Source organism: Scleropages formosus, chromosome 7 (assembly GCF_900964775.1).
Source record: "Scleropages formosus chromosome 7, fSclFor1.1, whole genome shotgun sequence".
NCBI lineage: Eukaryota > Metazoa > Chordata > Actinopteri > Osteoglossiformes > Osteoglossidae > Scleropages > Scleropages formosus.
This window is the reverse complement of record NC_041812.1, coordinates 30886024-30901707: the sequence shown is the minus strand read 5'-3', so window position 1 is coordinate 30901707 and position 15684 is coordinate 30886024. Positions and strand designations below refer to the sequence as shown.

The window sequence follows — 15684 nt, the reverse complement described above, 5'->3', positions numbered from 1 at the left end:
ACTGGTCTTCAAATGAAGACTTGAACTTGGGCTGTTGGGCTTTTTAAAAAACCAAGTACTAACCTAATGAGCGACCTACTACACTAGAGATTAAAACTTTCACACGTGGTTAAGGTACAGAGATGCTCCAACGGTTTAAAAAAAAAAAAAAAGAGCAGTCTTCAGTAGAGGAACTGAACTTACGCTGTAGGGTTTAAAAGAAAAAGTATTAACATGATGAGCTACACATTAAATTAAAGATTAAAACTTTCACATGTGGTTAAGGTACAGGGATGTTCCAACAGTTAAAAAAACTGGTCATTAATGGAAGAATTGAACTTGTGCCATAGGGTTTAAAAGAACAAATACTAACCTGATGAAACCACCCAGCAAACTCTAAACCTTTCAAATGTTTTCAAGGTACAGAAATATTTCAGTGGAGGAATCTCTGCATCTTGACAACATCTGAAAGGTTGTTCTTTATATCGTACACTGTGTGGTTTAGTTGAACCAACACACACCTGCTGAGCCACCCAGCTATAGAAAGTACTGCTCCTTAATGACACCATAAGTCAGATGTTTAGTTTTTTTTTTTTAAACATTTATTCATTTAATTGATGCTTTTGTCTCAGGCAACTTAGAATGTTAAGGCACTTTTATTGTTTACCTGTTTATACAGCCAGGCAACTTATTAGTGCAGCAATTTAATGTAAAGTACTTTGCTCAAGGGTACTACAGCTGGATGTGGGAATGAAACCTGCAACCCTTTGGTCCAAAGAAAACAGTACTAAGCACTCCGCTACCAATTTGCATAGTCCAGTTTGCTGTCTTTTTACACTGAAAGAAATTTTCATGACATTTTTATTATCTTTGAGCCACAGTAATTTGAAAACGAGCGTACATTTTAAAGAGCAAAACCAAAAATGTGTTCTGTACAGAAAATCCTCTCTGATGCTAGATGACCACACTCCTGTGCAGTCTCAGTTCTGTCTGAGCACACATCATTTTCACTCCATGTTGGAGAGCGGGTGAAAAAATGCAGTTAAAAATAAACAAAATGCCATGTGTAGACTGTCAGTTTTCCACAGGGTTCCACCAGTGCACTGGGGTTTACTGCACTGGTGGAACCCTGAGCCATGTGTCTGGCAGGGTGCTCAACACACACACTGTCACCTTCCCACCACCTTCACGTTCAATCCCATTTATTGCAGTTAAGATGCGGTAAACCCGAACATCAGAGCGTCAGGCATGGTCTCGAACGCGTAACTTTGGAAACTGAGTGTTGTCGTTGTGCTGCTCCTGCACGCATCTCATCTGCCGTCTGCTCGCGCCGCTCCGAAGAGTTTACCGCAACCTGCTGGGCCGTTCACGCCAAAGCCGTTCTCCCAGGCCTCTGCACACGTGTTCCCTCCCCCCCACAGACACAGACCAGCAGAAGCAGGACAAGCGCGCCATGTCTACTCCCTAACGGTTAGCCTAGTTAGTTACGAGCACGTGAACGGGGGGTGACCCCTCAGGGATCCTTCTAGCAGCGAGGTTCCTTCAGCACTACATCCAACTCCTCCTTGAACTACAGTGTGTGCGCCACTGAGCCACGGGGCGCAAGCTGCCAGGGGTTGGCCAGCATGTCTGACCATCGTGCCGTAGCCGATGAAGGTCTTGCCGGTGGCGTCGTCGTTGCCCAGCTGGTCGCAGTTATACACGGTTATTAGGACCTGCACGGAAATGACGCGTTAGAGCAGCATGAGCGGTAGCACCTCACGGGGGCCCCGGCGGTGCACTCTCCACCTCGCCCAATCTGTTTGAAAGAAACTTTGAAGCTGAAGCTCTCGTTTCAATTACAGGTTGAGTCTGTTCTTCACTGTCGACGTCTCCTTCTTCAGCCGCCTCCTGTTGTGCTGCCAGAACCACAGTCTGGATACGGGGACATTTGGCGATAGGGGGATGTTAGTGGCACGGTCTCTGGACCCCTGCGGGACAAAGACATAGCAGGGTAGGTCACCTGAGAGGTCGCTGAAATCTGTATTTTTAAGGTTCTTGGCTTCCATCACGTTGACGGTGAGCTTGCCTGCCATGGGCATGTGACGGAGGGAGATGCAGATGTCATCCAGCTTCTCTTCCTAGGCCGAGCAACAGAAGAGGACAATGTTGAAGAGGCCTACCTCCCCTTCCTCTCCACTCGTGCAGCGGTTTGCCCGGGTCCACCATGTTCATAGGGATCTTAACCTTGCCAATCACGTCATGCTTGGAAAAGTGGTCAAAGTCATACGCCTGCATCACCAGGGTTTGGCCCCCCAACTCGGAGTAAGGGATCTGGCAAGTAGGGGGAAGGATGACATGTTGGACATGTCAGCCAAGGGAGCTGCATCATCCCGCATCTCTGCTCAGCGATGACACGCATAAGACCCAAGAGTCTGGCTCTCTTCAGCCTCCGTAAGAAGTGAAGATGCTGCTGGGCCTTCTTGGCTAGGCAGGTGGTGTTGAGAGTCCAGGAGAGGTCCTCCGCCATGTGCACACCAAGAAACTTGGAGTTTTTGACTCTCTCCACAGTTGTTCCGTTGACGTGCAGTGGCGAGTGGTCTACTTGGGTCCTCCTGAAGTCAACAATCATCTCTTTAGTCTTATCAACATTAAGAGATAGATTGTTGTCTTTACACCATTCTGTGAGCTGGTTCACCTCCTCTCTGTACGCCGACTCATCATTGTTGCTGATGAGACCCACAGCTGTAGTGTCATCAGCAAACTTGATATGATTTGAACTGTACTTTGCAACACAGTCATGAGTCAGTAGGGTAAACAGCAGTGGACTGAGCACACAGTCCTGGGGAGCACCGGTGTTCAGCGTGGTTGTGCTGGAGGTGGAGTTTCCGATCATGACGGACTGGGGTCTCCCAGCCAAAAAAGTCCAGGATCCAGTTGCAGAGGGAGGTGGTCAGACCCAGCAGGCTCAGCTTAGTTATCAAGTTATCCTTCCTGATATAGAGCTTCTGAAGTTTTTTGTCAGTTTTCCAGATTGCCCTAAGTGACTAAGCTTTACGCCAGACACAATATTGTTTAGTAATACTTTAACCTTATAGTCTCCCACCAATCCAGAACTGATTAATATGATGGTCTGAGATCCAGCTATGTGAAACAAGTCCCTATAATCCTTAATATTGTCAAGGTGGCTGCATGCCCCTTAGCTATTGTGCCAGACAATGCTCAGATGACTGGGGTTGCATACTTTAAAACCGTCATAGAGGTCCCTAGGGGTCTTCACCCTCACTGCCAAACTCACATGGACTGAGCACACAGCATCAACCACCAAAAAGGCCCATCAACGTCAAAATCTACCAGTAAAAGTTTTAAGATGTTTAGTCCTTACATTCCCCTTCCCTTCGACCTGTATGTTAAAATCCCCCCGATTATCAAATGTTTATCAGTTATACAAAATGGGAGCAGTTCATCTAAAAGAACAATGCAGGACAAACCCTCCACTGAAGCATAGACATATACGTTTGGCTGATGCTTTTCTCCAAAGTGACTTATGATGTTAAGGTACTTACAATTATTTACCCATTTGGGCAGCTGGGTAATTTTACTGGCCCAATTTAAGGTAAGTACCTTACTCAAAGGTAGTACAGCCAGAGGTGGGGATTAAACCTGTAATCTTTAGATCTAAAGGGAGCAACTCTAACACCACTACACTACCAGCTAACACATAGCTCAAATGTTGGTCCATCCATGTGGTGTCCACTCCAAGCACCCTACCTTGCATGATAGAAAATGCACTGACTTTCTCAAAACAATACGCCCAAAAAGAACATTCTGTGGAGTGAACGCCACCTATGCTCCAGTAGGATTTCCTGGGGGGTCCTTTTCCTTAAGGATTAACAAGCCAACTTTACACACTCCCCAACAGGCACTCACCCCCTTATTACCCCTGTCAGCCCCCAGAGCAGTTGAACAACTGTTTTATATTTTTCCCCCACAATTCCCATTACACACACACACACACACACACACACTTTCTGAACCGCTTGTCCCATCCGGGGTCACGGGGAGCCAGAGCCTAACCTGGCAACACAGGGCGTAAGGCCGGAGGGGGAGGGGACACACCCAGGACGGGACGCCAGTTCACCGCAAGGCACCCCCAGCGGGACTCAAACCCCAGACCCACCGGAAAGCAGGACCTGGTCCAACCGACCGCGCCACCGCCGGGCCACTGCACCCCCTAATGTGTAACTCATGCGAACGTAATAAGGAGCCAATGTGTATGTATTTTTTCTGTGTTTTCCCTCCATTTCCCACAGTCTCCCATTTGAAGACAAATAACGAAAGTTGATTAAATTCTGTAAAGGGATATTTTTTTTTTTCAAAATGCTACAGTTCTGAGACAGATACCATGACAATATTTGTCAATTGATAACGCTCCTCACCAACAGACCCCAGCGTGTGCGGATTGGCAGTAATACCTCCTCCCCACTTATCCTCAACACTGGCACTCCACAGGGAAGCGTCCTGAGCCCGGTGCTGTATTCCTCGTTCACACATGACTGTGTGGCCAGGCACAGCTCCAACACCGTCATAAAGTTTGCTGACGATACCACCGTTGTGGGTCTGATCACCAACAACGATGAGACGGCCTACGGAGAGGAGGTGAGGCTCCTGGCAGAGCGGTGCCAGGACAACAACCTGTCTCGCAATGTCAGTAAAACTAAGGAGCTGGTGATTGACTTCAGGAAACAGGATACGGTTCAGGCACCCATCTACATAGGAGGGGCCTTTGTAGAGAGGGTCAACAGCTTCAGATTCCTAGGGGTCACCCTCACTGCCAACCTCACATGGACTGAGCACACAGGATCAACCATCAAAAAGGCCCATCAACATCTCCACTTCCTCATGTGTCTGAAGAAAGCCCGGATGTCCACTACAGTCCTCACCACTTTCTGTAGGTGTGCTGTGGAGTCCGTCTTCACAGGGTGTATTACATCCTGGTGTGGCAACTGCTCCGTACAGGAGAAGAAAGCCTTGCAGAGGGTGGTCAAAACAGCTCAGGAAACCATTAGCACACAGCTACCAGCAGTCGAGGACACCTACACCACGCGCTGCCTCAGAAAGGCGATGCGCATCATGAAAGATCATAGTCACCCAGCACGGGCGCTCTTCTCTTCCCTACCATCTGCAAAACGGCTCGGGTCTATTCGAACCCGCACAGCTAGGTACAGGAACAGCTTTTACCCCACCGCTGTAAGAGTATACAACACCCACCAATGTTCAAACTTCACTAGAGTTGGACTGTTCCCTCCGAGCACATCAGCTCATTACATTGTTACTTCAAGTATTCTCAGTTTTAAGTACTCTGGCTGTCTATTGTTATTTATTGTTGTTGTTTTGTGCAGTATTATCTATTATTTTTTTGTTCATAGTTTGTGGAGAAGCACTCGGACAAGGATTTCATGGTACTTGTACAGGGTACTTGTACCTGTGACAATAAACCTTGAACCTGAACTTTTTAGTGAGGAATTAAATCAATATTGAACACTCATTGGGGTTCTAATGCTGTAGAACAAATAACGTGATTTCTTTCATTTTTTGCAGGAAGATGCTACATCACCAACAAATAACAGTTCCTGTGTTGTACCTCGAATTGTTATTGTGTTATGAAAACCTGTGTCTGATAAAATTGTGACATTTTTATTTAGCCCGTTTTCGTGTATTATATGATTCAGATACAGTATTTCTAGACTCTCTGGAATGGTCATCATTTTCACAGCCACCGTTGGCCACAGGAGAACTAACTGACTTGGAGGAGCAAATAAGTTTTCAGAGAACGTTAACAATCGTTCGTTCGAATAGAACGAAGGCCGTGGTAACCACGGTAACAATTATTGCGTCATGTCCTCGCTTGGAACGTTCAGCACTCGTATTTAATAGGAGCCCGGGAGGTGAGTGTATATATTCACTGTCGCGAAAGGCTGAGCTACAGGTGTGAGCTCTGAGGCGCCGCGCATCGTGAGTTCGACGCCATTTGATTTCTGTTCTGGTGGGTGTCTGTTTTAAACTGACCAATCAATGGTATTATAATAATTAGTTAAAAACAACGTTCTGCTGCAAGTCGCCCAATAAATGACGGATTTTCCGCGAGTTTCTCAGTTTTCGCGGCTCCGGCGCGCGCTGAGTCCCGTCAGGCTTCTCTGAAGCGGAGCGCGCGCCGGCGGACCGTTTAACGTAACTAACGGTCATTCGCCTTTCGCCTTCTTACCGAGTGTTTTACTGTAACATTGGAGGGTTCAGAAATCCTGCCTGCTCGTGAACACATTTAGTGCTCTAAGTTCTTTTTTTCCCCATCATATTTATTTAACATCTATGATGTATTAAAACACCGGCGTTAGATACTGTAGTTATCCATCGTCAGCGCAGGGCTTCTCAAACACTAACTGGTTTGAAGTTTCTCGAACCTTCTTCAAGTTCAACTACATTTTTACAAAAAAACGAAAACAGTTTTCTGAGTTCACCCGTGGTCCTCGTGTTTGTTTGAAATTTGGAGCTGCAAAGAGAAGCAAATATAATCAGGTGGTGAAATGTGTTCTGTTGTTCTGTCTGTGTCCAGTAAAATCGAACTCCCGCTTCATTTACTTCAAGTCCTACTGGCACCTGTGTTTTGTGTGGTTAGTAAATATTAATACTCATACTGTACTTGTCTAGCGAAGCGTTTATATATATGTATATATTAACAGGTACTTTTGTACAAGTGTGCCGTTTAAACCGTATTTCTGCGCGGTAAAAGAAATGCAGTTTATGTGTGTGTACATAGTTGTGTGTGGTCTCTGATTGGTTGTTGTTCTATTTATGTTCAGTGTTCGAGAGTGGGATTCTGGGGAGTCCCGGGGGAACCCCTTAACCATAGGGTGCAGCAGGGGGGCTGGGAGTGACCCAGGGGGATTTTGAGGTGTTCTGTGTCTTGTACTGTCTGAAGCGTCTTTGTTAAGACTGCTGTTGGGGACATGTACAGTTTCAATAAAGAGCACGTTCCTTTTACCCCGTCTGTCGAGCCTGTTTCCAGTAGCTCCATGGAGGGACGCTACATTGGTGTCAGGAGTGGGACGGCGCACGCTCTGAGCGAGCAAACCCCAAGAACCGACCGGGGAAGAGAATGTTCTCGGGAGATCGAAGATATTCAGCAGAAGACTTCGGAACTGCTGGCCGCTTTGGAGCAACTGTGGGGACCGTCACCACCACGCCGGCGAGAGGCTTCCCTCACGACGGTGTGCGGAGAAAGAGGTATTCCCCAACCACCGCCCAGGACGCCAGCCTCGGGGGAAACACCGCAGCGAACAGCGCTCCGCCTGCCGCGGTATTCGGGGACGGAGCCGTGGGAAACATACGAGGCACAGCTTCGCCTAGCAGCGCGGCACAACGGCTGGGATGCGGCAACTACAGCAGCACAGCTGGGGCTAGCCTTGGAGGGGAAAGCGCTGACCGTGCTGCTAGACGTGAGAGCGGACCAACACCACGAGCTGCCCGCGCTCACGGCTGCCCTGAGACGCCGTTTCGGCCAACACGAAACAGCGGACTATTATCGCGGACAGCTCACAGCGAGACGACGCAGCAAAGGCGAAGCCCTGGGAGCGCTGGCCGCGGATATCCAGCTCCTGGCGCGGCGGGCGTACCCGCAATACCCCGCAGATATCCAAGAAGACTTGGCGCTGCAGGCATTCCTCCGAGCGCTCGCCCCAGAACGCCTGCAGCAGCATGTTAGGCTTGCTGCCCCGGCTAACCTGGAGGCGGCGCAGCGAGAGGCGGAACGCGCGGAAGCCGTCCTGCGGGAGGCGAAGGAGCCCGCGCATTCTTGTCGCTCCCTGGAAGACGTCACTGATGACGAGGTGGAGGGAGAAGCTGCGCGCCAAGTCGAGGCACCGCCTGCGCGCCAACGGCCTCCTATTATCTGCTGGCGTTGTCGGAAGCGAGGTCACCAGGCGCGCCACTGCAGAGAGCCCGCCCCCGCGGCACCTCAGGGAAACGGCAGAGGGGCGACGCCGTGAGGGGGGTTTCGCCCTGTGACTCCGCCCCTTCTTGGGGCGTACCCTCGTTCCCGGTGGGACGCCTGGGGAAACTCCGCTGCCTGCAGCTGCCCTGCCTAATAGAGGGCGTGCCCTGCGAAGCCCTCGTGGACACGGGGTCTACAATCTCGATCGTCCGCAACGGAGTGCTGCCTGGAACGGCGCGCCATCCCCCAAAGGGATGGACCGAGGCGTCAGCGAGCCTGCGCACGGTCACAGGAGAGACCGTGGCGATGTGGGGGAAAAGACGTTTGCGCCTGGCTGTGGGCAACCAGCTGCTGGAGCACGAGTTCTGGCTTGCGGAGATCCAGGATCCATGCATCATAGGAATGGATCTCCTGGCCGAGGCAGGGGCGGTGCTGGACCTGGGCAGACGGTCGCTACAGCTGGCAGGTGAGAACATTGCCCTCACTCACATGCGGCGGCGGCGGCGAAAGAATCTCAAAACGCGCGCCCTCTCCGCCAGTTCACGAGTGCAGGGGACCGGGGCTGCGCACCAAATGGCAGTTGAGGGAGAGCCCGAGGCACACAGCGGGGGCTCCTCTGGTGCAGGGTGCGTCACGCAGCCCTCAGCAACGACTCGTGAAGCGGTGCAGATGCTGTGGCAGCGCAGCGGGGCAGAGTTAGAAGAGGGTCAGCGAGAGCAGTTGAAGGAGCTCCTGAACGCCTTCATGGACATCTTTGCAGCCCGGGATGAAGACTGCACCAAAACGGACCTGGTGCGGCACCACATTGAGACAGGTGGCGCGGCCCCCATCCGCCTGCGACCGCATCGCCTAGCGCTGGCGAAGAGGCAGATTGCGGAGGAAAAGGTGAGAAAGAAGGACGGCAGCTGGCGGTTCTGTGTGGATTATCGTCGCCTGAATGCGGTAACCAAACAGGACTCCTATCCCCTGCCACGCATTGACGATGCGTTGGACTGCATCGCGGGGTCACAGTGGTTCAGCTCTCTGGACCTGAGGAGTGGCTACTGGCAAGTCGCTTTGGCGCCGGAGGCCCGGGAGAAGACAGCATTCACCCTGGGGCGGGGCCTCTGGCACTTCACGGTCATGCCTTTTGGCCTGTGTAACGCGGCCGCCACCTTTGAACGGCTGATGGAGCGGGTCCTGTCAGATGTGCCCAGGAGCCGGTGCATCGTCTACCTGGATGACCTGCTGGTACACGCCTCCTCCTTTGAGTCTGCGCTGGCAAATCTGAAAGAGGTGTTTGCTGCCATCCGTGCGGCCGGGCTGAAACTGCACCCCGCGAAGTGCAACCTCCTCCAGCGGCAGGTGAAGTTCCTGGGCCACGTCGTGGACGCGAATGGAGTGTCCACGGACCCCGACAAAGTGCGGCAGGTGCGGGACTGGCCAGCCCCAGAGAACGTGTCGGAGTTGCAGAGTTTCCTGGGGCTGGCGTCGTATTATCGCCGCTTTGTGCGTGGTTTTGCAGACATCGCAGCACCACTGCACCGCCTCACTGCTAAGGGCACCCCGTTCGAGTGGACCCCTGAGTGCGCAGCCGCCTTTCACCGCCTGAGGGAGGCTCTGGCATCTTCCCCCGTCCTGGCTCTCCCGATCCCTGGGAGGACTTTCATCGTGGACACGGACGCCAGCGATCAAGGCATCGGAGCTGTGTTGTCGCAGGCGGGAGATGGAGGTGAGAGGGTGGTCGCATTCTACAGCCGCCGGCTGAGTCGCCCGGAGAAGAACTACTGTGTCACGCGGCGAGAGCTCCTGGCCGTGGTGGCAGGGATTAAACATTTTCGCCCCTACCTCTACGGGACCAGGTTCCTGTTGCGGACCGACCACGCCTCACTCACATGGCTCCTAAACTTCAAGGAGCCAGAGGGGCAGATAGCACGGTGGCTGGAGCTGCTGCAGGGGTATGACTTTGAGGTCCAACACCGGCCGGGACGCCTGCACACCAACGCCGACGCACTCTCTCGGCGCCCTTGCAGCGCAGGCTCGTGCAGGCACTGCGTTCGGCTGGAGGAGCGGCGGGCGACTGCAGAAGAGACCTGCGCTGTGCTGGCGGCAGATGCGGCGAGTGATGGGGGATCCACCGACGACACAGAGCTGTTCCGCCGGGCCCAGGAAGCCGATCCAGAGCTGGCGGTGGTGCGGGGCTTCCTGCAGTCGGGGCAGCGCCCACCCTGGACTGCTGTGGCCCCACACGGACCCACCGTCAAGTCATACTGCTCACAGTGGGACAGCCTTGAGGTGAGGGGGGGGCTGCTGTATCGGCGTTGGGAGGGGCCAGTGCCCGGCCAAGTCCTGTGGCAGCTCCTCGTCCCTCGTAGCCTCAAGGAAGACGTGTTGCAGCGAGTACATGGTCCCGCTGGCATTGGGCACTTTGGCGTGGCGAAGACGCTGCACCGGCTGCGCCAGCGGTTTCACTGGGCGGGGTGTCGCCAAGACGTGGAGCTGTTCGTGCACTGCTGCGATGCCTGCACGGCGCGTAAGGGCCCCAGTGACCGGTCGCATGCCCCCCTGCAACGACTTCAGTCAGGCGCCCCAATGGAGCGCGTGGGCGTGGATGTGCTGGGACCCTTTCCCCGCACTGATCGGGGAAACCGCTACGTGCTCGTGGCCATGGACTACTTCACCAAGTGGCCCGAGGCATACGCGGTACCGGACCAGAGTGCCGCGACCACAGCGGAGCGGTTGGTGGAGGAGATGTTCTGCCGTTTTGGGGCGCCAGAGAACCTGCACAGTGACCAGGGCAGGAACTTTGAGTCGCAAGTTATGAAAGAGGTATGCGACCGGCTGGGGGTGCGGAAGACGCGCACCACGCCCCTTCATCCACAGAGCAACGGGCTGGTGGAGCGTTTCAACCGGACACTCACCACGCAGCTCTCTGTGCTTACCTCCCGACATCAGCGCGACTGGGACAGACACCTGCCCCTGGTCCTGTGGGCGTGCCGCTCTGCTGTCCAGGAGTCCACCGGCTGCACCCCTGCCCTGCTCATGTTCGGACGTGAGCTGAGGACTCCGGTGGACTTGGCTTTCGGCAGCCCGCCGGAGCCCGAGGTGGGGGGTGAAGTGGGGCCGGAGTACCTTCGGCAACTGCGGCGACGTTTGGAGTCCGCGCATGCTTTTTCCAGGCGCCATCTGACGGAGGCTGGCGGGCGGCAGAAGCGCGCATACGACACGCAGTGTCGCGGGTGCCCTCTGGCCCCAGGAGACCGAGTGTGGGTATACAATCCCCGGAGGAAACGCGGGCTCTGCCCTAAGCTCACAGACAGCTGGGTGGGTCCCTGCGTGATTTTGGGTCGACTGTCGGATGTCGTCTACAGGGTGCGGATGGGGCCAGGGCGTCGGCCGGTGGTTCTACACCGTGACAGACTCGCCCCCTACCATCCCAAGGAACCTGCACCGGGGCCTCCCGGGGAGAGTCCACCAGGTCCAGCGGGGTCACCGTCCCCGCACAGACCCAGGAGGGTGCGCCGGTTGCCTCTGCACCTCAGGGACTTTGTGCTTTCGGGGTCGACAGTCGCCGGGACGGCCGACTGCTAAAGGGGGGGCAATGTAACATCTCTGAGGGGAGTAAATGTAAATAGTTGGTATTAGTGTTTATGTGTGTGTACATAGTTGTGTGTGGTCTCTGATTGGTTGTTGTTCTATTTATGTTCAGTGTTCGAGAGTGGGATTCTGGGGAGTCCCGGGGGGAACCCCTTAACCATAGGGTGCAGCAGGGGGGCTGGGAGTGACCCAGGGGGATTTTGAGGTGTTCTGTGTCTTGTACTGTCTGAAGAAAGTGGTAAGTTGCCTTTATTATATAGTAGAACCAAAATGTGTTGGTTTTAATGATTAAGTGTAATACAAGAAGGTAGTATAAGTGGTTAAGGACAGGCTCAAGAAACCTGAAGTTTGTAGGTTCAAGTTCCAAGAAATGCACCCTACTGTGTGGTGCCTTGGGGGGAGGGGGGGGGGGGTATTTTACCCTGTTAATTTGCGGTAAAGGAGTTGAATCCTTTAAGTGCGTTGAATAAAAACAAAGTATTAATCGCAGGTTTTGCTACTGATGATTATATCAGAGTGCAAGGGGCCGTTGCTGTGTTAACATGGTATACAGCACACAAGGTGATCTTGTAGTAATTTTAAGCGCGTAACTGAAGTGTTTCCAGTAGCTGGCGTTAAGTATTGTGCCGAGGAAGCGTAGCCAGCATTAAAGCCACTGTGCGTTGTGCTTTTTTGTGTTTTTGTAGAAAATGTCCAGCCCATTGGAGAGGGAGACCTTGCTGGTGGCAAAGGATTATGTGGGTTTCTGCACTGGGATCCGGCAAGACCCTCCAAGCGAGTCAGCCAAAGCCATGAGACAACTGGCGAAGCAAACGGAGAGGCAACATCGGTCAACATTTCAAACCTTAGTGCAGAACTTCTTGGACAACTCTGAACCCGACTTCCTGACCAGTCTGAAGCAGACCATGGCAGCGCTGGCGCATGACGGACAGTTGAACTGGGGAAGAGTCGTAGCGCTTTTTGCATTCGCAGGAATGCTAGCGAGCGAGCTCTCATCCCGGGGAGTGGACGTCAGCAACAGAAGGTTAGCGGAGACGATCGCTCGCTACCTCAGCGAGGAGCACGGAGAATGGCTTCTGCACAACGGTGGCTGGGTAGGTAGAACTTGTGTGTAAACATGTCCGTAATTGTTCTACGCAGACTGCTTGTGTATACACTAGTCTTTACTTCCATGAAGCAGCTAAAAGTGAATGGAAATCGGCAGTGGTTCTGCTTGTGGTAAACGATCACAAAACTTCTTTAACAAACCTTTCTTGTGGTTGCTGTATGTAGGTCGAAATTAAGAAAGCAGTGCGGATGTGTAACAATTTTCACCATGTGGCAAGAGTCTCTCAGCGCACGTCTGACATGCATTATGATGCTTTATTGTTCTAAACCCACAAACATTCCTACACCGACCGTAGTTTCCAATGTGTACAGCAAGTATTTCTGACTTGGAATCAATTGATTTTGTTCAGGAATAACCACACTTACTTGGCATTTTGTTTGTCTCTTGTGTAGGTCGGCTTCCTATCCTTTTTCCACATGGTGAGAGGTGCGGACTTGGGGTTGTTCCTGAGGAACGCTTTCTTTGCAGTCTCCGTTGCGAGCATTGCAGGGATAGCCGCCCTTCTTCGCCCTGGAAGACTTCCTCTGGGGTCCTTGCTTCGGCTGTTTTTTGCCTGAAGGATCATGTTCTGATCCTAGCAAAAGTCAAATGTATTCGTTGTCATAATTGTTTGTTTTTTTTTTTTTTAATTCTTGATTTCTGACCAGTTTTGGAATTTTTTATGACGTTCTAGTTCCAGCTTTAACTACTATGGTCAAAATCAGCTGGCATTAGTCAAGCAGCTTTCCTGTATTTTCCCTGCAGATGTATATATTTCTTCACTTGTTATTCTTTTTGATTTAATTAAAAAATTAGCCCATTAAGAGACTTGTGTGCTCATCTTTTGAGGACAACTGTTACTACCGCTGTGCTGTTGTGTTTTAGCATTATATGGAATATCGTCTTGTTCTTTAGTGGGAAAGACATAGTTGAGGACATCAATCATTACATTGTCAAAAAGAGACTTCTAGGGGTGCCGAAAGAACAGTGTAAAAGTGAGTACAGTGCCATCTCTGAAGCCATATGTGATTGGTGTTCATGTGATCACCTTAGAAGTAGTGCTGCTATTCATTGAATTGTTCAAGTTTCTTACATATTTCAAGGACTTGCTGCTGATCTCCAATTGCTGTGGCGTGAAGAGGATGGTTTTCCATGTTCCAATGTGAAGTGGAAAAAGAGCTGCAGATGCTATCAAATGCTGAAATAATGTGTAAATGTGTTCCAACCTGTTCTGTGCCCTGCAGTAAAATCAAAAATGTTGCTGGTTAGTTCACTTCACTGAACTCATGAAGCAGCTATAGCTGTCTAGCACAGCATTCACGAAACAGGTAGTTTTGTAGCACTTCACCGTATTTCTGCAGTAAAATACCTAAGAAGTGGTTAAGGACAGGCTCAGATAACCTAAAGTTTATAGGTTCAAGCTCCAAGAAAAGCACTGTACTGTGTGGTACCCTTGAGCGAGGTATTTACCTTAAATTTGCAGTATAAATGGCTCGCTCGCTCTAGCTGCGGTCCATCGCAGTCTGCTGCAGTGTGATGGAGTAATAATGGTGGTATAATAAAGTGCCTTGTTTGTTTTTTTCAGATCATGGTTCTGCTCAACCGAATTCCTCACGCCCAGAATTGTAAGAACTTCCTTTCTCTGGGGCTTTTGGTCTTATAGCACCTTCTTGAGTTGTGTGTCATTGGGGAGCACCTGCGCACAGGTATTCACTTTTCTCTCTTTTCTTCCTTGAGCAAGAAAGGTCAAAGGCAAAGTGGGAGGTCTCTGGAATAAGCACTGTGGTATGGATGGCTGGGTGGTGGACGCATCCAGTGTCCTTACAGAAGATACCCCCCCTCCCCAACCCTCACTGTCAGTGTACAGCGCTGGGAAATAAAATGATCTGGTGTGTTTAGCTGGGTTCATGTGGTCAACAAGCCAGTGCTGTGTCCCCACTGCTCTACTGCAAGATTTCAGAGTAGCCAGTGTGTCCCAGTGGGGAGGAACCAGAATCGGGCCACAGCACCTGTGTGTCAAAGGACACAGGATGTCCCATGCAGAATGCTCCTCTGATTCCCCCCTGTGAGCTCTGTTGGCTTGTGAAGTTAGACCCATGACCTTGGGGTTGGTGGTCTGGTCCTCAGACAAGCTGTTCCTTTTCAAGCAAACTCCTGACAGCCCCTGTGTCCATCCCAGAGCAGGAGGGGAACCAACCTGTGCAGGTGCCTGGGACAGCATTCTGAGAGCTATGTGTCTCCCCAACAGATTGTGGGTGTGATCCCGTTGGAGGGGAGTTGCTTTTTGGTCTGTGACCAAGTTCCCTTCCCCAAGCTTAGCTATGTGTAGAAGGGGTTTTGGAGGGTAGGTTGTGTGGCACAGCTGGTTGGTGGGGGTAGTTACTATGCTCGAGGTTGTGGATTTACTTTGTGAGAGAGGTGGTATTCTGGTTGGCTAAATGGCCATTTTGCACTTTAACTATATCTCAAACATCCAAGTAGGGGTTTGTGGAGTGGTTGTGTAGCTCAGCAGGCTGAGGATTGGGTGGCTAATGTGATGGTTATTGATTCAAGCCCTGCAAAGGGTATGGTGAGCTGGGTGAGGGTGTACCTCCTGTGGTGGTTAGTATGTAAATCACCAGGTCTGTAGAAAGTGTGTGTGTGAAGGGGTAGGGGGTAGAAAGAACTGCTGCTTTTCTTTTTTTTAAAAGACAAAGGGGGGGGGGGAGTCACTAACTGTAGTCCTACAACAACACCAGCAGCGACCTTCTTTCTCTGGAGGTCAGGGGAGGGATTGCCTCTCCTCTACTTTTCTTCATGGTTCAGGGGGAATGTGTTTATCAGCCTCATTGCCTGCTCTGCATGGCTTTTGACACCTTCAGATGTTTGGTACCACACATGGCTACCTCATTACCCCCTCAAGGAGGTCTCTCTTGTCTCCTTCAGCTCTTTAGCACCAGGGGTGGCTCCCTCACCCACCCTTCAGGGGGTCTCTCTTGCTTTCCCTAGTCCTTCAATACCAGGGGTAGCCCCCTTCCTACCTCCTCAGGGTTTCCTCCCATTGCATTTGGACCTTTAGCCCAACTGTTGGCCA

General features: G+C 51.6%; 2 protein-coding genes across 5 annotated transcripts; one reads left to right on the top strand and one right to left on the bottom strand.

Moving 5' to 3' along the window:
• Positions 1–1463: 1463 nt before the first annotated feature.
• Positions 1464–2319, bottom strand: LOC114910956 (synaptotagmin-1-like; the record flags this gene model as incomplete). The annotated part of the gene is given in 5 exon segments (XM_029253565.1): positions 1464–1701; positions 1770–1813; positions 1815–1939; positions 1982–2095; positions 2142–2319. Coding segments are annotated over 5 exon segments (699 nt in total), but the record flags the coding sequence as incomplete, so codon positions are not given.
• Positions 2320–5673: 3354 nt separating this feature from the next.
• LOC114910929 (anti-apoptotic protein NR13-like) lies at positions 5674–13452 on the top strand. 4 transcript variants are annotated; one of them, XM_029253467.1, is made up of 3 exons: positions 5674–5906; positions 12211–12618; positions 13025–13452. In XM_029253467.1, exons 2-3 carry the CDS (start codon positions 12214–12216, stop codon positions 13187–13189), a joined length of 570 nt encoding a protein of 189 aa, XP_029109300.1. In that variant the 5' UTR covers positions 5674–5906; positions 12211–12213; the 3' UTR covers positions 13190–13452. The 4 variants fall into 4 exon arrangements, with proteins under 4 accessions (XP_029109300.1, XP_029109298.1, XP_029109299.1 ...); XM_029253465.1 differs by lacking the exon at positions 5674–5906 and adding an exon at positions 5919–6004; XM_029253466.1 differs by lacking the exon at positions 5674–5906 and adding an exon at positions 5920–5973.
• Positions 13453–15684: the final 2232 nt, after the last annotated feature.

Excerpts from the sequence above, each read along its gene's own strand:
- LOC114910929 (XM_029253467.1), top strand. The coding sequence starts at position 12,214 with ATGTCCAGCCCATTGGAGAGGGAGACCTTGCTGGTGGCAAAGGATTAT. Across the intron at positions 12,619-13,024 it reads TTCTGCACAACGGTGGCTGG|GTCGGCTTCCTATCCTTTTT; the intron begins GTAGGTAGAACT and ends TCTCTTGTGTAG.